The sequence below is a fragment of the Phasianus colchicus genome, chromosome 2 (genome assembly GCF_987193195.1).
Source record: "Phasianus colchicus chromosome 2, bPhaCol1.hap1.1, whole genome shotgun sequence".
In the NCBI taxonomy this organism is placed as follows: domain Eukaryota; kingdom Metazoa; phylum Chordata; class Aves; order Galliformes; family Phasianidae; genus Phasianus; species Phasianus colchicus.
This window is the reverse complement of record NC_143437.1, coordinates 79,425,123-79,446,364: the sequence shown is the minus strand read 5'-3', so window position 1 is coordinate 79,446,364 and position 21,242 is coordinate 79,425,123. Positions and strand designations below refer to the sequence as shown.

The following is a 21,242-nucleotide window of genomic DNA, read 5'->3' as shown; positions in this document are numbered from 1 at the left end:
AATTCTGTTTTTGACTATTTTAAATCTGGAAGATCAGAAAACCTTCCTGCCCACTTCCTATTCAAATCATTAATGAATGTGCTGAACAGCAAAATCATCCTATTTCTATTGTAAAATGTCTTATTATTCCTATTCTTTTTATCTGTCTTTTCATCAGTGTTAATCCATGCATGGAACTTTCTTTTCGTACTATGACAGCTTATTTTCCAGAAGTCTTTTATAATAGGCCTATTTTGGAATTTTCCTGTACAATGTTTCAAACAGTTCACTGTTACTGTTCCTTTACTGTTTTAGAGAGCAATACAGATCTGTGAGGCATGACTATCTGCTTCAAGAAAATGGTCTTTTACTCCCTTACACATTTTCACCCATATGTCTCCTAATTCTGTTTCCTACCATGATCTGCATCAGTTTGCTCAATATAATACACAAGATTATTTGTCTCCTAGATGAGCCCACAGTTTGTTTGTTTGTTTTTAAAGAAAAGTCATATTTACTACTTAACATCTTGCTGTCACTTCAGTTAATTTAAACTATAAGCAAGTCAGGGGTAATTGGCAGCTTCATGCTCAGATTCCCTCAGAACTCAGGTGAACACCTTCAGATTCCATATATCCATTCATTTTATTTTGAGAGGTCATTAACAGTTTGACGACTTAAGTAACAGTACAATAGTTCTTAATGCTAATTATGAGTGTTTCAAACTGCACAGAGAATAAGCACATGGTTTTGAGGGAGTAATGTCTGCTGCTAAAGCAGCTCAGCAGAGTGATTGCATGAATCAGGAATACTGAAATAATGGCAAGAAGTCATGGGAAAATAACAGTGAATGATGCAGGTGGGGTACATGTGTTGAATACCAAAGGAGAGAAAATCCTATGGGTTCTAAAAGTACACAGCCACTTGCAGCATTTAAAAATGTTCCAGAGGTTAACTTTTCTGAGGAATTGTTTTTAAAATCTAGTAACAGGATGTTGAAATTGAGAAGTCTGATATCCTGTTCAGTTATCTAGCAATAAATCAAGTTTCATGCATCTCCCTCTCATCAGTTTTTCATGTGATGAGTGTCTGCCAACCTGACTTTTGCTCAAACCAAAACATATCTTGCAGACATAGACTGGAATGCCATGGTTCTGATGGTCTTCAGTGTCTGACTGTATCTTTATCCAAGATACTTTATTTGTTTTACCCAAATAATTGCAGAGAATTGCTGTAGTTACCCAGCAGCTTTCACTGGAATGTACACCAAAGCAAGCCTCCTGCTTAGTTTTTTTCCGAGCAAGAGATACAGCAAAAAGACATGAGTATTTTATAATAAAGGGAATGAGACCACACTTCAGCAGAGGTCTTTGTGTCAAGGAAAGGATGCAGATACCTCATTTTCTTCTGGACTTAAACAAAAATATTCATTGCATGTTCCCCTTTCGAGCCAGATTTTATTATCTTGTGTCTTTTATATTGTAAAGAAAGAGAGAAACTTTTACCTCTGAAAAACAAAAGGATGTCAAATTTCTTTTTTACTTTTTCCAATCTTTCTCAGTGGTAAACAGACTGTGGATATTTGTATACTAGGAATTCATTTAAAAATGTTTCAGTGAGCCTGTAAGAGTAATGTAATCTGAAAGAGACACAGATGCAGAGGCACTCTGATCTAACAGCCACGTAATGGTCTCTCACTTTTATTCTTCTCTGTTCACAACAGCAATTCTACGTTGACTATTTTTTTCTCAATGTAATTGTAATTTTCACAAATTCACAGTGCCCTAAATGAGGGAGAGTGGGATTCCAGAAAGACATCCGTGTTGCATGGAAGCTGACCAAAGGGATGATGCCAAAAAGGAATACTGCTGAGCTTGCAAAAGTGGAGATATTGAGATATTGGTGACACTTCTGGGGTTTCAATGGGATGTAGAACAAATGGCCAATACTTCCTTCAGCAATTTTAGTCTAGTAGTTGCATTTGTTTTCCCTACTGTGCTCTGAATTACTCCCTATAATGCATAGTACCTGTACATGATGTATAGTTTATGAACAAGATCCAAATACACCATACAGATACTAACCAGTGGTACAGATTCCCAGTGTGAGGGTTGAAGAGACATGATGTTACAAGGCCTGTTCTAGATCTGACAGCTTTGCAGCATCACTGGCCCATTATTAAGCCCACAGTCAGGTGCTGTGAGAGAATCTTAAGACTCTTCAACTAAAGAGAATGAGAAAAAGGCCTCTACAAATTACTGTTCTCAGGCCTCGCTTCTGGTGAAATGGAAGCAGCAGCTGCTGCCATGTCCATGTCAGATGCTTCCAGCAGGAGCAGGGCACATCTCAGCAGTCATATAGTTCAGGGTCACTGAGGGGAAAGAGTCTGCACATCAACACTCCAAAGCTCAGTGTCTTCCTTCTGGCTCCCGAGTGTTTCCTAAACACAGACTCAGAGATCAAAAGAGTTACACTGCATTGGTACAATGGTGTGTCAAAAGCAGAAGAGTGAGGGAGTAAGAAGGCCCTTATTCTTCCAAAGAGAGCAAGAAAATGTGACACAGGCTTCAATGAACTACATGATTGTGAAGTGATAGATATGTAAATTACTCTGTCATTGTGCAGCAGCAAGCAGCTAGAGTTGTGAGTCCAGAGATTTCAGTGTGCCTTGTCTAACAGAGACCAAAAACACTATAAATCTTAAAAGCATCTTTTATTTTAGAAAAGGGAAACTGGCAGAGTTAAAACATTTAAAATGTAAAGTGCAAAATAGTTGTGCTTTTTTTAAACTGTATCTTTAGCTTTCCATATAAAGATAGAACAGCTTTCTTGAGTCACCCTTCATACAGGAAAACGTTGTTAACGTGAATGTGCTGCAGAAATTGCTGCTTGTTTTGAAATCCTGTCTACTTCCCTTAGGATAAAACAGACAAAAAGTGTGAAAGAGGGAAAGGGGAAGAGGGTAAACAAAAGAAATAACAGCGCAGCAAAATCTGCAGCTCTGCTGTGGTGCAGACCTGCTTGTTGCTGCAGAGGACAGTCACATCTTATCAGCAACCTCAGACTCTGCTATATTTGTACCCAAGTCAGGTTAAGCCAGATTTTTATCAACATCTCTGGTCCCAGGCTGTGCTGAAAAGATGCTACTTCATCTAACTAAACCAAAATCGTATTACACAGAACAGAAAAAAAAATGTAAATTTGGGGAATAATAAATCCTACAGGGAAGGAAAAGGACATGGAAGTGAGAAAGTTATAACAGGTGTTCCAGTCTCACATCTAGGCCTTCACTGTTAACAGAACAGATGGTGATCTGTCTCATCTCACTATTTCTCTGGCTCTGGTTTGCCGAAAATTTTTTGTTCAGAAAGAGCCATATAAGGCTAAAGCCTTTGACTTTATCCTAAGGTCATCTTTCCAATTTGCTCTTCTCATTTCTCTTCATTCAGTTTTGCAAAACCAAAAAAAAAAAATTCAAAAATCTAACCAATTTGCCCTACCAAACAGAGGATAAAATTACCAGTCAGGTTACTCTTACTGAACCTGAATTTGCAAGAAGTCCCCAATAGGCTACAAAGAATTATAGAATTGCACAATTATAGGGGTTGGTAGGGATTTCTAGAAATCACTGAGTCCACCTCCCTTGCTATGATGTCAAATGAACCAGATTTGTGAAGCTGATGTTTGACGAAATGAAACTTTCAGTTTTATTACCTATTCAGTTCATACTGGATGACTGACCTCATTCTGCGCTTTCTATCCACACTGTAAAATCAATCTGGCAGCTACTTCAGAGGAACAGTGGTACTAAATCTTTCTTCTAACTGAGCATGAACTATGAAAGAACATTTCAGAATACACTTGCCATTAAAGATCTAGTTCTGTCAGGAATCTCAGCTTAGTCTTGACCTATCTTAACAAGTCCTACATACCAAAACGTTGGTATGTAGTTTTACACATTTTCTATAGCTGTTAAAGCATTGCCTGTGTACATGAACAAGGAACTAGTTGCAAGATCATAGCCAGAGAGTGGTGGTTAATGGCTCAGTGCCCAGATGGAGATCTGTGACAAGTGGTGTCCCTCAGGGGTCCGCACTGGGACCAGTACCCCTTAACATCTTCATCAAGAACATTGACAGTGGGATAGAGTGCACCATCAGCAAGTTTGTGAATGACACCAAGCTGTGCGATGAGGTCGACATGGCTGAGGGATGGGATGCCAATTAGAGAGACCTAGACAGGCTTCTGGGTCCAGGAGAATCTCATCAGATTCAACAAAGCCAAGTGCAAGATCTGGCACCTGGATCATGGCAACCCCCGCTATCAATACAAACTGAGGGAAAACAAGAATTGAGAAGTAAAAAAGGACTGGAAGGTACTGATGGTTGACAAGACGCACATGAGCCAGCTATGTGTCCTTGCAGCACAGAAAGCCAACTGTATCCTGGGATGCACCCAAAGAAGCATGGCCAGCAGATCAAGGGAAGTGATCCTGCTTCTCACCTGGAGAACTGCATCCAGATGAAGAGTCCTCAGTACAGGAGAGACATGGACCTGTTGGAGTGTGCTCAGAGGAGGGCCACAAAAATGATCCGAGGGATGGAACACCTCTCCTACAATGACAGACTGAGAGAGCTGGGGCAGTTCTGTCTGGAGAAGAGGAGGCTCCAGGGAGACCTGAGAGGGGCCTTTCAGTATCTAAAGGGGGGCTATAAGAAAGAAGGAGACTTTTTAGCAAGGTCTGTGGTGATAGGACAGGGCAAAATGGTTTCAAACTAAAAGTGGAGGAGATTTAGATTGCATATAAGGAATTTTTCTTTTCTTTTTTTTTTTCCCACAAAAAGGGTGGTGAGGCACTATAACAAGTTGCCCAGAGAGGTGGTGGATGCCCTATCCCTGGAGGCAATCAAGGTCAGACTGGATGGGGCTCTGAGCAATCTGATTTAGCTGCAGACCAACATGAGAAACCCCCAGTGATATAACCCTTCAGTCAAATCCATCCAGATCCATAATGCAGCATTCACCTGAAATAGCTCATTACAAGCAAACCACCACAATTTACCTGCATGACATTATTTTAAATAAGAAGGAAAAATCATAAAAAGAAAAGGAGAAAATAGTCTCATGCATTTTACCCTCTTTGTCCATTCTGTCAACAGTGAGTTTTGTGAATGTTGAAGACAAACAAGGACTAAGATACCCAGTTTTCTGCCTGGGTCACTAAGAGCTTCTTTTCCCTGAGGAGACAGATGTTGGCTGCTGGGTGGTGAAAGGTGGAAGAGCTGTCAGAGTGAATGTAACTTCAGTCTTATCTATGTTTACGTCTGCTTTTTGAGTATGAATTCCTATGTTGCCAGAACTCTTCCCCTTATAAGAAAACTTTGGTGTGGCAATTGTGGACCAGAGGAGCTGAGACAAGCACGTGGACCATTTCACTGTGTGCTATAAATGAGGCTTTTAATCTCTAACCACAAAAATACACTTTTGTGAAGTAAGTTTTGTTGCATAAGTGCATTCACTAGCATAAAATATTGTTGAAGAAGAGAGCATAAATGTATCACAGCATTTTTACTTACAGCTATTTGAAGTAAATTGGTAAGGTGAACAGCAAGCAGCAAATGAGGTTTTAATGACTGATACATCTCCTGCTTCTGAGAGGAAATTTTTGCCTGAGAGAAGTATAACCAAGACCACCACAGGGGGAAGTAAACCACAGCTCTCTCCACTGCCTCAGCAAATGAACAATGTAAGATAGCAGATGATATTGGCATGCAGACAGTGTGAGGGAGAAATACAAAAGTTATCCTGCTCCAAACTCAGCTTAAAACAGCAGACAAGTCAGGGAGAGAAACTGAAGACATCGTGACTCTAGGAGAGCTCAAATGATGCAAGACTTTGGAAAATAATCCCTGTCGTATTTGAAAAGCTTGACAATACAGTGTCTGAAATAAATTGCCTAGTTAAGAGAAGAAACAGAGAACAGCTGAAAGAGGAGAACTGATTTAATGGAGAAGTAAATCTCTATGCTAGATTTGTGGTGGATTAATTTCTTTGTTTAAAATGGAAAAATCTCCAGAGAGTCAAATCTTACCACTTAAAAAACAGGGTGGCTTAGAAAATAATGTAGCTTATAAAATTGAGTTTTTCCCATTTCTACTCTTAAAGAAAATAGTATGGAGAGACCTTTATTGTCCTACATTTATACAGAAAATTTTTAAACCTATGAACAAATCATGATATACAGAAAAACTTTGAAGAAAAAACAGCTAAAATGGAAGTTTCGTTGAAATCAGACAGAAGAAGAATTCTGGGATAGACAAGAAATATTGCAAATTATTGAATAAATGGCCAGATTATATCATAGAATCATAGAATCATAGAATGGCTTGGGTTGGAAGGGACCTCAAAGATCATCAAGCTCTTGTCTTAACCCCCCCTACTCCTCACCACATGCGGGGCCACCAACCTCCGTATCTAATACTAGACCAGTCTGCCCAGAGCCCCATCCAATCTGACCTTGAACACCTCCAGGAATGGGACATCCACAACCTCTCTGGGCAGCCTGTTCCAGTACCTCACCACTCTCTCCCTGAACTTTCCCCTGTTATCCAATCTAAATCTAATGCAGCACCTTTAACACGCTGTATTTTGTGATTTGAAAGTTTTTATGATGCTTACTTTCATTGAACATGAAGAACTGAACTAGTGGTTGTGGAAAGTTGCTGTGCAACTCATTGCAGAAAGTCTTGACTTCCCATATCCTATTACCTTATCCTTTAAAACAGATAGCACCAATGGGCAGCATTCCAGTAAGTTTTAGGACACATATTGTTTGGGTTAACTAAATTAATCATTTGCCCTACAGCAAAGTTTCGTATTTATTTTCTCACAAACTTTAATCCAGCTTTCATCATGTATAAACTTCCTACTCTCTCGTGGGAAAACAAGTTTTTCAGATTGTTGCAACTGCATATCTTCAAAAAGAAGGAATTTTCATATTCTGCTCTGAAATGTGTAAATAATAAAGTCTCCTGTTAGTTTTACAAATAAACTAAGTATTGCAATTGTAAACTTTTTTGTTAAAAAGGGAGGCTTAAACTGAACAAAGTTTAAGACAATTTTTAAAAGGCCAAGAATGTCTAGTTTTACAATGAATTATAATAATTAAAGAATCTACATTCATTTCTGAGGAATTCAGAATTCATTATTTTTAAATAGTGGCAATGTGGGGATAAATAATATCAAAACAAACATCCTTTTCCTTTTTTAATTTTTAAATTAAAGATTAATTTTAGCAGTTTGAACTCAATTTCCTTATCATCTTGAAATTTTTTCCTTGTTGAAATCTCTTAGACAGTAGCAGAAGTTGTGATTGGAGTTTAGCACAGGCTGTCCTATCAAGAGGAACCTTGTTCCAGCTACAAGAAGAAATACTCATGGGCTCTCATCCTGCTGGGGGACTCAATCACCTAGATATTTTCTGGAAAAGCAGAACAGCAAGCTGTAAATTGTCCAGAAGACTTGTGGAGTGTATTGAGGATAAATTGTTATTTGAGATAAGAGAGAGCCTGATCAGAAGAGAAGAGTTACTGGACCTGGGTGCTCACCAACACAGATGAACTAATTGGAGGCAGTCCAGACTGCAGTGGTCATGCCTTGGTGGAGTCTGTGATCTTGAGGGATATGGGTCTGAAAAAGAGTGAAATCAGCATCCTAAATTTTAGAAGAGCTAAATTCCAGATTTTTTAAGAATTAGTGGATGAATCCCCTGCTAATTGTCCTTAGGGATAAGGGAACTGGTTGGAGCTGACAGACCTTAACCAACACTTTTCCTTGAGCATAAGAGCTCCCAGTTCTCATATGTAAGAAACCAAACAGGAAAGGCAAGAAACCAGCATGGCTTAGCAAGAACCTGCAGGTCAGGCTGAGGTGTGAGAAATAAATGTATAGACAATGGAAATGTGGGCATACGGCCTTAGAAGAATACCAGAGTCCCACCCACACATGTAGGGATGGTACCAGGAAAGCCAAGGCACAGCTGGGAGCTGAACATTGCAGGGGATATAAAAAAATGACAAAGGATTCTACAGGTAGTTTAGCCTGAAAAGGTATTTTCTCTTTTTAAAGAGAAAATACATTTTCTGATAAATAAGGTGGGAAAACTGGTAGTAGCAAAAGTGGAGAAGTGAGGTACTGAATAGTTTCTTGTCTTGGTCTTCACAGAGAATAATTTCTCCCATATTGTTAAATTATCTCATGTTCCTGAGACGCAAGACAGTGTCTGAAGGGGTGAAGTCCCTTCCACCCATAATTGAAGATTCAGTTTGAGGCCACCTGATGAACCTGAGCTTGGATAAGCCAACGGGCCTGATGACATGCATCCCCCAGTCCTGAAGGAACTGACTGATGATGTCAATGGTGTGGGGTTAGGATTTAGATGATCTTTAAGTTCCCTTCCAACACAAAGCATTCTATCATTCTATGAAATTGGCAACTGCTGAAATATATGTTTCTACAACTGCATTTATCCATATATTTTACAGTTTTGTGTTCCTCAATTAGTGATAATGATAGGAAGCATAAGATGTTTTTTAATTTTATAAACAGAATAATACTTTCAGGTCAAGAGATTTTAAAGTCAGTTAGCAAAAGTTGAATGAAACCTATTTTACATACTAAGCATGATTTTACATTAGTGTTTCTTGAGAAAACAATATTTCAAAATCAACCTTGAAATTTTAATTGTAGTTGTTATATCCCAAGTTGCCAATCAAGCTCTTGCAAAGCCTTAGATTATGAGCAGCACTGAAATGACTTCTCATGCATCTCCTACACAGATGAGGGAGAGTTTATAACCAGCACATCTTCTGCCATGAAGAAACTTCTCCCTGGACTTCATCCACTGCCTTTGAGTAGCTGCCTTATAAGCCATAAAATCTAACCAAGTGAAAAGGTGGCCACACATTTCAAGCTAAACTTCTCACGTGAAAAATGGATCTTTAGGCAAATAACTTATGAGTGATAATGAATGGTACTCTAACAGAATATTAACCATGCTGCAAGACTCTGTATGAATTCTGCTCCCAAAGGGCAGGAGACTTGCCATCAGAAAATCAGATTTTCAGAGCAGATGGCCATAATCTTTAAGTCACCCCATCTACTTTCCAATGGCACTCCACTGAAACCACTACGTGACCTTTTACCTAAAGCCACTGTTTCACATATATTTTAGATCGTAGTGACTACATGATTTGCTTTGATAAGCACACTGATGGCTTTGCCATTAGTTGAGCTAGGGCAATGTCCTCAAAAATATGTGAAAATAAGCTCAGAAGAGAATACATTAACCCTCATCTAACCCACAAGCAATTCAAGTGTACATTACAGAATACTTCTCTCTCTGAAATGTTTATGAAAGGGCAGCTACTGTAGGACAGCATATTTTGTACATTCAAAGAGAGAATAAGCACATAGGATGAGAGGTTATCAGAGCTTATTGGAGAACAGTCAGACGCACATTTAGGTAACATACCTACTGAAAAGGTGAAGCTTTGCAAAACATCTCATTGAAAACATTGTCATTATACTGTATGTGGTTCAGTGGCGGTTTTCAAGGAGTTGATTACCTCAAGTCAGTGTGTTACACTGAAGATTGTACCAGAGCACAAAATAGACTAGCAAAAGGCAATTATCCTCTCTAATGTGGGCTGTTTGTGTGTAATTTCATTCAAAATAAAGACCTTGAATAGTGTGATTGGATTTCATAAGGGAATGCTCTTTGATAAAATTGGAATGGTTGTCAAAAATGAATAGACAGTAGTTTCTTCCAAAACAGTAGGTTTGGGGGTGTAGACGTTAAGAAACAGAAAAGCACAAGTTCTTCCCTTAGAAATTTGCAAAAAGAAGGTTCTAAAACATCTTAAATTGGACAAGAAGAAGAGAAAGAAGAAGGGAAATGATAATACACTTACAGAGATGCTTAGCCTAAATGAAGGTAATGTGTAGTGTTGTGTTCTCTATGAGGGATGAGGGTTACTTGACTTTGTTTCCATGCTAACAACTGTTGGGAAATATATGTTAATAATGCTGTCAGCAGCCTTTCATTAAGAAGCAGAGTGAAATTCAGCTTGCTTGATAAATTTGTTATCAGTATGTTGCATTAAACATCAGTTTGGTTATTTATTTGTTTGTTTATTTATTTATCTTTTTATTTGTTAGTTATTGTTATTGTTAAATACTGGTTCAACACTGTTACAGCCTTTTGCTTGATAGTTACCTGAACCTTCCTGTGATAAATTCCTGTGATAAAACATCTGTCAAGAACAGAAGAAAGGATTCAGTTTGGTTTAAAAGCATAAACAAAGCTTTGATAAACAAGATCATTAGAAATCTGTGTTCCCAGCAAGTTACCAAACAAATTTAATAAAAATATGCAATCTATTTCACACTACAGTACAAAATGATAGGTGCTTCTGTTTCTGTTTTAAAAGTTACATTCCAATTCTTTACCACAGAAGAGAGGTGGTGGTACAAATTTCAGAAGCAAAGCAGATCATTTTGTTGTTAAAATTTTCCAGCTATTTGGAAGAAAAGTGGTTGATCCCACTAGGAAAAAATAAACAAAAAACTAGTGAGGCTCAAATTGTGCAGACCTTGAATAGGGGCTTATACAATAAAAAAATAAAAAGAGTTCAAGTGAATGTAAATTAGAATTTCAGTTAATATCATTTTCCAATGTAATCACATTATTATACTCTTGATTTTTTTTTTTTTTTCTTTTAAATATTGCACTCAGATATCACCCACAAGGAAATTGTTTTGTTGAGACAGGTCAAACAGTAACAGAGGGAGGAAAAAAGGAAAGCCTCAATTTCAGTCAATATGTTTTGAGATTGTTTTCAGATGCTTTTTTCAGCTTAGCTGAACTATCTTAACTTTCTTTCATAATCTGCTGTCAGCAAATTATTTATATTTAAAACCTACTGAGTATAAGGTACGCATACTAGTTCAAAGCTCCTTGTGTCCTACCATCAGTCCCGCAAAAAGTGCACATACTCCAAAAATTCTCCAATATCTCATAATTTTGCTAAGGAAATTAAAACTGGATAACATATAACATGCTTTCTACTCTTAAGTGTAGAAATGCATTTAAGATTTCTTGGAATTCTTTTTTTTTTTTTCAGTTCTGACTTAATGCTGTGGTATTTAAACAATTAACTAATTTCTGTGTATTTACACACTAAGGTCAGACTCAGATTCACTCTGACTGTCAGTTCCTATTACAGCTTTTCTTTATTTCTAACTCTCTCTGACTCTCTCTCCATTTCCACTGGTTGCTGCAGTACCTTCCACCAGACAGCTCAAGAGGCCATTAGTTTCCAGCTGCTTTTCTCCAGTCATGCTGCTTCTTAATTGTTTTTTCAATAACGGAAAGAGAATGAAGAAAAGCTTTTTTCCAAACTATGTTTGTAGACTGTACTTGTGGCTCTTTTCCAGATGACATCCAGTCCTACAATAATATTATCATAAGTATGTCTCACCGGTGCACTCAGCTATTCACAGCAAAATCTCAAAGGATTGCAGTGGAACTAAAAATGTCCACTGAGGTATCTTTTTCTGTCTGTTGGCTACAAAAGGGGTTCCCAGTGGTCTGATGAGATGTCTAACATCAAAAGTAGATGTCTGTGAAATGATTCCATCTCTGACTCTTTAGAAATGCTGAAATTCCCCAACTATTATAGAATTATAGAATAGTTTAGGTCAGAAGGGTCCCCCAACAGGAAAAATGTGGAGCTGTTGCAACAGGTCCATCGGAGGGCCACGAAGATGATCAGAGGGCTGGAGCACCTCTTCTATGAAGAAGAGTTAGGCTTGCTTAGCTTGGAGAAGAGAAGGCTCTGGGGAGACCTCATTGTGGCCTTCTGGTACTTAAAGGGGGCTTACAGGCAAGAGGGGGATTGACTTTTTACATAGTCCAAAAGTGTCAGGACAAAGGGAAACTAAACCAAAAGAAGGAACGTTTAAGTTAGTTAGATGCTGGGAAGAAATTCTTTACTCAGTTGATGGAGAGGTGCCAGCACAAGCTTCCCAAAAATGTTGTGGATGCCCCATTTCTGGAGGTGCTCAGGGCCATATTGAATGTGGCCCTGGGCGTCTGAGCTGGTGGGTAGAGCCCTGCCTGAGGCATGGGGGCTGAAACTAGAGGACCTAAGGTCTCTTCCAACTCAAGTCATTAAATGATTACATGATTCTATGAAAGATCAACTAGTTCCCTCTGATTGTCAGAGGAACCTCCCACTACACCAGGTTACTCAAAGCCCCATCCAACCTGGCCTTGAACACTTCCAGGGATGGGGCACCTACAGCTTCACTGGGCAACATATTTCAGTGCCTCATCACCCTCTGAGAAAATAGCTTCTTCCTAATTCTTCCCTTCCACGTGTGCTGAGGGAGCTGGCAGAATTGATTGCTGAACTGCTCTCTATCATCTTTGAGAGGTCTTGGAGAATGGGAGAGGTGCCTGAAGACTGGAGGATAGCCAATGTCATTCCAGTCTTCAAAAAGGGCAAGAAGGATAATCCAAGAAACTACAGTTCAGTCAGCCTCACCTCCATCCCTGGAAAGGTAATGGTAAAGGTAATATCCGTATCACCATATAGATGGTGAGGTGGGTTGAAAACTGGCTGCCAAGATCATGTGGGCAACTTAAGTTCTTGAGAAGTAGTTATAAGGCTACTTTGCAAGAATAGCAAGGCAACTCTACTTTGGCAGTCTCTTGAGTCCATGTTAGCTCCACGCGTAAGGCACTGAGAAGGGTGGGGTTTTGTTTGTTTGTTTAAATGAAAACATAGATTTGACAGTATATTTTTGCTTGTGGATGTGAATTTTACAGAAAACCCCCTGGATGTAAGAGTTCTTGCTTGTAAGAAGTCACTTCATGACAACACCTAAATCACGGGCAGGAATGAATCTGAATAAATTAAATAGAGTGCTTCCATCTTAAAGCTGTGTGTATGTTCCTTTTACTTCCTTTTCCTTTCTTCTTTTAGTATCCTCTTTTTTTATGTTCCACTTTTCTTGGTCTTTTTCTCTATTTCTCTTCATAACCATATAGCGGTCCTGAGAAAGGAGTTTTAATAAATACTTAATTTTATTGTTTTTTTATGATGATGGTGATGATGGCTATGACACCATTTATAAGTGCTTTTCTTTCTATGGAAAGATTTAAGATAGAAATAAGAACTTTGTGTAATTAAATTCTAAATTATTTTGTTTCCTTTCATTTCTGGTCACTCTTATTTCTCTTACATTTTATCATGTTCTTTGTTACACTCCTGGTTATCAATGTTTGTCCTAACTTATTACCCTAAGTCTTTCATTTTATTATTATTAGATATTTTTCACTTCTTTCTCCCTTTTTTCCTTCACTCCTGTTTTTCAGGCTTTTTTTTTCCTCTCTTTTTATTTTCTGTTGTGTTTTCTGCTGTACGTAAAGTTTCAGCTGTACTGGCAAGACTTGACCCTTGCTCTCAAGTGTTTCAGTCTGAAGTCTCCAGAGACTCAAAGCCTCTTTCTGTCTGGAAGCCAGTTTAGGAAGTCTCAAAACTGAGTTCATTCGAACTGAGAAGAACCAGTGTAAATGATGAGGTTGGGGTGATGTGGCTCATGCCCAGAATTTGGGAGGATGAATGCACAAAACACATCACAACACAACCACTGCCCACGCACCCCCTACTTTCTTATTCCCTTCCCTGCTCCTAAAGCTGTTCTACTCTACTCTCTATAGTGCAGAGATTTATTTGCTGCTCCATTTCCTACCTACCATGAAGTATTTGACAATTATTCTTCAATCTTATCAAGTTAGCATTTTGATCAGGAAACAATTATCATTGATGAATAACAAAAGCTTCATGCTGACAACTCTGCTGTATTTTCTCACCACTGTCTTTTTGCTAAGAGAAAGCAACAGGCAAGATCAGAGGGCTGTGAGCTGACGCAGCAGGAGAAGCTACAACTGCAGCAAGCTTACATTACATTTAAGCACATCTCTCCGCTTTAAAAAATGATTTTATTAGTTCTATTTGGGATTTTTTCAGAAATTCTTTTCATCATTGAAATAAATTTCTGATTCAAAGTAAAAAAATGTTGGATATCAGGGAAAGTTTCTGAACCAGGGGGTGGTGGGCATGGAACAGGGCAGTGGGCACAGCCCCGAGCTGCCAGAGTTCAAGGAGTGTTTGAACAACACTCTCAGACACATGGGTTTGATTTTAGGTGATGCAGTGTGGAAACAGTAGCTGGACTCAGTGGTCCTTGTGGGTCCCTTCAAACTGTGATTTCTGTGATTCTCTGATTCTGTGATTCTCTGAAAACAGAATTCAGCCATTTCAAAGTGTTCTAATTCAGTACAGTTCAAATGGAAAGTCTTGATTCAAGATCACTTCTACCTAACATCTCTTCATAGCAATAGAAATGAAACAGTATTCCTATAGCATTTGTATTAAAATTATTTGGAAAATTTTCTAGATGTTTTTCATAAAAATATTCAGACTTTATTTTCATGGTGATTTGTCACAGAAAAAAAAAATCTTTAAAATAGCCACAGTGACAGATGCAACTTCCATGCTTTTGGTTCATTTGTTATACATCACATTACAGAGAAGTTCTTGGTTTTGTAACTATACAGCTATATTTGATTTTACACCATAGCAGCACACACTAATTTATTTTCCCCACTTGTCACTTCATAATCATTAGTCTTACATTCATCCTGGTTTATTGCACAAAACTAATTTAATACTTTAATAATGGAATAAATTGTACACTATAACTCCAGCTTTAAATGCTTATTTCATTAACATTTTATAATTTTATTTTCCACATAAGATCTCCCATACAACTCCCTGTTGCTCCAATGAATCATTTTACCACTTTATTCAGTATTTGGTGATTATATTAAATTTATTCCAGAGCTCATACCCTACATCATATTAAATATACCTCAGCCAGGTGTTTCAGATTACATTTGCTGAACCATTAAAAGCTTACAAATGAATGAATATAAAAAATGCCCTCTAAAATGCATTTATTAATATTTTGTGTTTATTACCAAAACAACCTGCCACTTACCGAACGTTGGATGGATGGGTAGGTAGTATCAGTGTTCCCTTTCCTCATACACAAACCATACTACTGTCTACTCAAACTAAAGAAGGCTTCTCATAATGACAGTGTACCTGTTTTATTGAACAACATACTGTGTTTCAACTTGTTTTCTAATTGAACTCATGTTTGATATGGAGACTATTGGTATATTTTTCCTTTTCTGGAAGTTTCTTTTCTTAGTTACCAGCCAGTATCTCCTCCTTCACGAAGAGCACTGCTTATCCGCATTGCGTTTGCTGTCTCTCAGGGCAATAATGTACATATAGGCACTGAATGATAATTTAGACATTCGGATTCTAGCACAACTACCCATAAAACCTCTGGAGACAACTTTGGTTCCTTCACGTCTGGGCATCCAGCTACACCAAGTTCATCAAAGTGTCTGAAAGAAGTCACATTAGCACAAGAGGATCACTGGCTCATGTCAGCAGAGCAAGAGGACAATAGACCTACAAGGTGCTCAACTGAAAGCATGCAGTCATGGGGTTGTGTATTCCTCCCAAAAATCTGTGTATATTTTTTATGTAAGAAAGAATGGAATGATAGAACAGGGGTCTCAGATCATTTCTGCTCTTCACTGGGCTACTGATAGGCTCTGGTTTGCTACTGGGCTCCCCCTTAACAAAATCCCTTTCTAGGGAAGATCTTCCAAGATGCACAGAGGGAGGGAGGAGTGTGCCTAGTTCTGGAGATATGCTGTCAGCATATGTCCTCATACTCCTTCCAGCATCAAAGCAGAGGTTGGGCCTCTGCTGCCCCTTGGTACATCTCTGCAGGCACAGATGCTTCTTCCTGCACTGGGGACAAAGTGGAGCATCCACATTATCTTATGTGCAACTGAGATTACCGGAAAAGTGTATCAGAATATCTCTTATGATTAGGTAACAAAACAGGATCATCTGCCTAATGTAGATGTTGACCATATAGACACCTCCACATGATCAAGTGATATTGTTATTCCTTGATAGCCAATGAGAAAAATAGAACTTCCTAAAGAACAACTCACTTCAGACACTAAAATATTTGTATAAGGATAGCTGAAATATGGCCTGTCTTCTTCACGCCACTCTGAAGTGTAAGTAGCTCCACATAAATGTACACGCTCTCCAAACTCCATTTGTAGAAGCTGATCAAATGTGTTAAGGGACTATATTACAAGAGAAAAATCAGCTTAACAACGTGAAGTTCCAAGTATGAATTCACAACTATCGATCTAACCCAGAGTCTAAGGTAACTTAATCCATTTTTCATACACATCAGAGTAAACCTGGAATAAATTGAAAGTGACTCACTCAAATAGAGGGATTTACTTCTTTGAAGAGGCAGTGTGATGATCTCCCAGACAAATGAAAAAAGTTGAAAGAAAGGACAAAAACTACATTCTGAGCATGATGTTATATGGGCATTTCTCAATTGCAAAGTTTCTTAAGTTCTTGTAGAAATGTAATACTTTACCCTCAAAAGAGATATTAAAATCAACAGAAAATAAGAGCTGAGAAATAGCCGCTGCTATCTGAAAGGTATTCTAGTTCATCAAATGTAACCTTTGAGAGAAAGGTAAAGAGAGCCTTTATGCACATCAAGGAAAGAGCTTACATGACATTTCCCAAATCTCCTACTTACCAGCAGTCCAGACAGCTGCAGCAGCAAGTTCTGGGGTGCCAAGGAGCAGCAGAGATCAGGGATGGCTGCTGTGTCCTGTCTCACACTCTGTCACATTTTCAACTCTCACCATTGCCTTTTTTTTTCCCCTGTTTTTACTGTCCATTTGACAGAACTGGAATAGATTAATTTTCTATTGGCTTTGAAAAGAAGGCAACATCTGTGTATTTTTTTTTGTGATTCACATTATACTTAACTGCATGAGGAAGACTCTTACTGGTAGAAGAAAATCTGCGCTGTTTTCTCAAAGTTTCGAGGACTGGATTACAAGGTAATCTTGGCAAAAGTGTGAAGAAGGAAGAGAGGCAAGGACTGCTCTAGGTGTCTGTCCCCTTCACATAGACCCTTCATGCCACTGTAATGAAATACAGTGTTCTCGCTAAGTTATGTAAACAAGACTTTTGGATGACATTCCTGAGAGACTGTCATCAGCACTCCTGTGTCTGTGTCTCCATATTCAGGCTGATGTTGAAGAGAGATTCTGTTTCTTTACAGTTTATTATCTTGCTACTGTTGTTCATTTTCTACTTAAAAGTTTGGTCGGGCAATCTACCACTTGCCATTTCTAATCACAGAGTTCCATGTACCGTTTTTTGTTTCAAGATCAACTATTCCTCTTTTTCTTAACTTGTTTTGCCTCCTGCTCAAAATTATCATTGCCCTACCCCATGGAAACTTTACCTTATTTCCTCTCTTCTCCAGTTTAAAAATCGAAAGTGCACATTCATTTTTTGCACGCATTTTTTGCCTTACTAGAGCAACATGACAGTTTCACACACTAATAGAGGCTATTTTTTTTTTTCTCATTCATTCTTTAAACAGACCTGGTGTCTGTTGCTGCTTCTCCTTTAAATGAAACATCCACGAACTAAAGAAAAATTGCTTATTTGCCGATGTGGACAATAGCAAATCAGTGCTAAAAATTCTGAGCACAGCTATGGATATATATTGCTAATGTTTTCTGTTAGTAAAAGCAGAAACACTGGGCTCCATAAAATGCATATTTTCTAAACGATGCTATACTTTGTGCATGAAGTAGTCCTATCATGATTTGAATATCTATTTTTTCTTAGAATGAAAACATGTAACTTTATTATAGGTCAGAAGTTGGCAATTAACCATTCATACACTACTAAAAATAATTATCAACAGTTCTTAGAATAGAAAAATAATAGTGATAAAGTCACCAGAAATATGAGTACTCTGGAAGTACTGCCTCCTATTTATTGTGTTGGCCCACAATGTCAGAGGCGGATGTTGGTGGTTCAGCAGTAGAGGCTGAACCTTCCCACCAATATTCCACTACATTTTGTTGCTGTTCAACAGATGGCAGCAGAGGGGCAGTCCGACAACATGGCATCTGACACAGAAGTGCGGCTGAAGCAAATGTGTGTCGCTGGATTCCTCCATGCAGAAGAAATGGCAACTAGTGACATTCATGAAGATAAAACAGTGGAAGTGAGCACAGTGGGACGGTGGGTGTTTCATTTCAGCAGTGGTGACAGCAACAGTGGGTCACCTCTGCTAGTGCAAATATTTACAAGTGCAGCACACAGCTCTTGTCCGTCACTGGTGAAAATGTATGGCTAATGGTTGTGACTGTGCTGAAAAATAGCGTTTTGTAGCTGAGAATTTGCTGTATCAAATAGTGATATTTTTCTCTTTGTAACTGTTTTGTTTTTCATGGAAATAAATAGGATGCATTATGTTTGCGGTAGCCTACATATATTAAATGGAAGATCCTTTGCCTGAAAAGCAGATGTTAGTACAAATTCTTCAGATACAGTTGGAACCCTGTTTCACACACACTTTAAAAGACTAAAAGTACTAAGCAGGAGCAGAAGTAGAGATAAGAACTGGGTGGAAAAGTATTTTATTTATGCATGTAAGCATAACTTTCAATACTGATCGTGAATTTAACATATTCCATACTCTTATAATGAGAGATAATATGATTTTGGAATGAAAAATAGCTTTTCTAGGTGCAACTTAGGCTGTAATGAACAAGAGACTCAAAATGTATGGATCACATAATATAATCAGTGACACTGGCCTGTTTACACCTATAGAAAATCTGCCCTTCATCATTCAATAGGCCAAATGTTCACCATTTCAGGTTATATCATTTATTTTCGAAGTAGCTGTTGAAGCCTGAAGGTCATAGAACACTTGGCTAATATATAGCTACCTAAGCATACTTTCTTCTGACCTTTATGTAACTGGTGAGTATATTGAAATACCACACAATTTTTAAGCCATTCACATGGCATTCAGGAAAGAATTACTTCTGACGTTCAGCATTTCTGTGTTTCAGACTGCTAACACGCTGGCTATCATCATTGCTTCAGTTCACTGATTAGACAAACTGAGTTGTATAAGGTCTGCGGGACCAGCTGCTATGGACTGGTTCAGCCTATGAATTCTCATGATGATGGTTTTTAACCTTATTTCAGCTATGTCCTCAATTTTCCAGTGTCTGTTCTTTAACTTCAGGTTTGCTGATCTGCCTCAATGACAAATGCCTCCATAAGAACAGATTCATTTTATTTTCTCAGCTTCACGTGTTTGAAAAGGTCTTCGAGATTTAGGAACTAATAGAGCTAGGTGAATACAGCAAGAAATGTCAGTGAATTATTGGTTCAATATTTTTAATGAACTCTTTTCACCTGTGTCCAGCAATTGTCCAATGTGTTGGTTTCACAGCTGGCAGAGCAAAAGAATCAGCAATTTTTAAATGAGTGTTGGAATCTAATATCAAGATTCACTTTCCATGAAATATTTACACCAGAAATAAGACTTTAAGAGCTCTAATAATTTAATAGGGAATGGCAGCACTCCTGTCACTGTGAAATTAAGGAGGCATTGTAACTGTATTTTGTCAGGCACAAGTTACCAATTTCAACCTAAGAATAGCTGCCTAAAATATTGGTAATATATGCTGAGCTAATGGCCTGTTCTGCCTTTACAAATGCTATCACTCTGTCACTGTCTGTGGTAGTTCATTTCTTTCCCTGCTGTACCCCCATTAACAGCAGGCTCAGCATGAGAAGAAAATCCCACACTGGTTGGTACTATGCCCTTGGCATGACCAGTGGTACAATGGGTATTTACTTCTCTCCAACACTGCTTGCAGATGATGGTTTGTGGACTGGCTGGGATTTGGGACTTCTGAAAATGAATGATTAATGGCAAATGGATCCCTCTCAGCTGCTTTGGAGATAGCAGAAGTGTGCTGGATCTGTGCAGTACTTGGCTATTGAAACACACTTCTTGTTTCTTTTTTTCCATTTCTGTTTAAGACACAGAAAGCAGAGGATGTTTTCTTCATAGTAGATATTTAACTTCCTTTGAAATCTGTACTCTACTTAAAAGCCGTGTGGCAGCTTGAGAGGTCTGTCATTTTACTGCAAACAAGATTCATTTATCTCTGAATCAGAAGCAGAAGAGCTTCGGTAAACACAAAAGTCATCTGATCTGCAAGTGTATCTTGTTTAAAGATTTCATGAGCAGTTCATTACCTATGGATGGGCTATGAGTTATTTTCCAATTAATCTATCTGTTTTATTCAGGCCTGCATACTAACAATATAGATCAAAAGAACATGTATTTGTCCAGCTCAAAGTGATTCTGTATTGCACTGGTAATTTCCTCTGCTCTGGAGTGGTTTATTTCTTCCCTCTTTTTTCGCTTCTACCCTGTCCTGAAATATCAGCCAGATTAGGGTGTCTGAAGACTTGAGCTCCCCCATAATGTACTTGCAGGGTGAATCTGAAAAGATTTTTCTCCTCAGAACCAGAAACATTCTTCCTGGCTATAGATAGATTGAAGGAAGGCCGAGAAGCACAGGAGGATAAGGAGAATCTCAAAATTCTCACAGCAATAAAATAGAGCACCTCATTATTGGAAATAGTGATCAATGCTGGAAGGGAAAAGTAATCATCATTCTTTGCTTTTGCCAGTAGCTTTTCATGAGTAGGCCAGTAGCTCTTTTCTTCCCAACAAGGTAGTGTGGGGAATTTAAATCTAGATCTGAAGAGAAACTTCACCTAATGTGATAACACCTGTCACAGTCTGAACAAAATATAAGCAACTGTATCATTAATTTAAAGCACGGGACTATAACGTGTTTAGGCAACTAAATAACACACTCTATCTGCTTAAAAAATCATCAAATTTAAACAGAAGAAATACCCAGCATAAAAACGTCACCATTGATTATTCTATTTATGGCCATTCATCTGGTTTTTCATCATGTTTTAAACACATTTCATTTAGATTCCATCATTCACAATAATAAGTTATAAGTGCTTTGACTCAAATACCTTCCAGGCGCTACACCTGTAAAAAATAAATAAATCTTGAATCATTCTGAGGTAAGTAGTGATGAACAAAGCAATATAAATGATAATTGAACACTATTTTTACCAAATTGAAAA

At 38.2% G+C, this 21,242-nt stretch overlaps 1 protein-coding gene across 1 annotated transcript in view; it reads left to right on the top strand.

Moving 5' to 3' along the window:
* Nucleotides 1–20,694, top strand: part of LOC149919133 (uncharacterized) — a 38,410-nt gene extending 17,716 nt beyond the window's left edge. Inside the window, exons 4-5 of the mRNA XM_090136143.1 lie at nt 18,133–18,281; nt 20,568–20,694. Of these exons, the coding sequence (XP_089992269.1) occupies nt 18,133–18,281; nt 20,568–20,694 (276 nt within the window). The remainder of the gene's footprint in view (nt 1–18,132; nt 18,282–20,567) is intronic.
* The last annotated feature ends 548 nt before the right edge of the window (nt 20,695–21,242 follow it).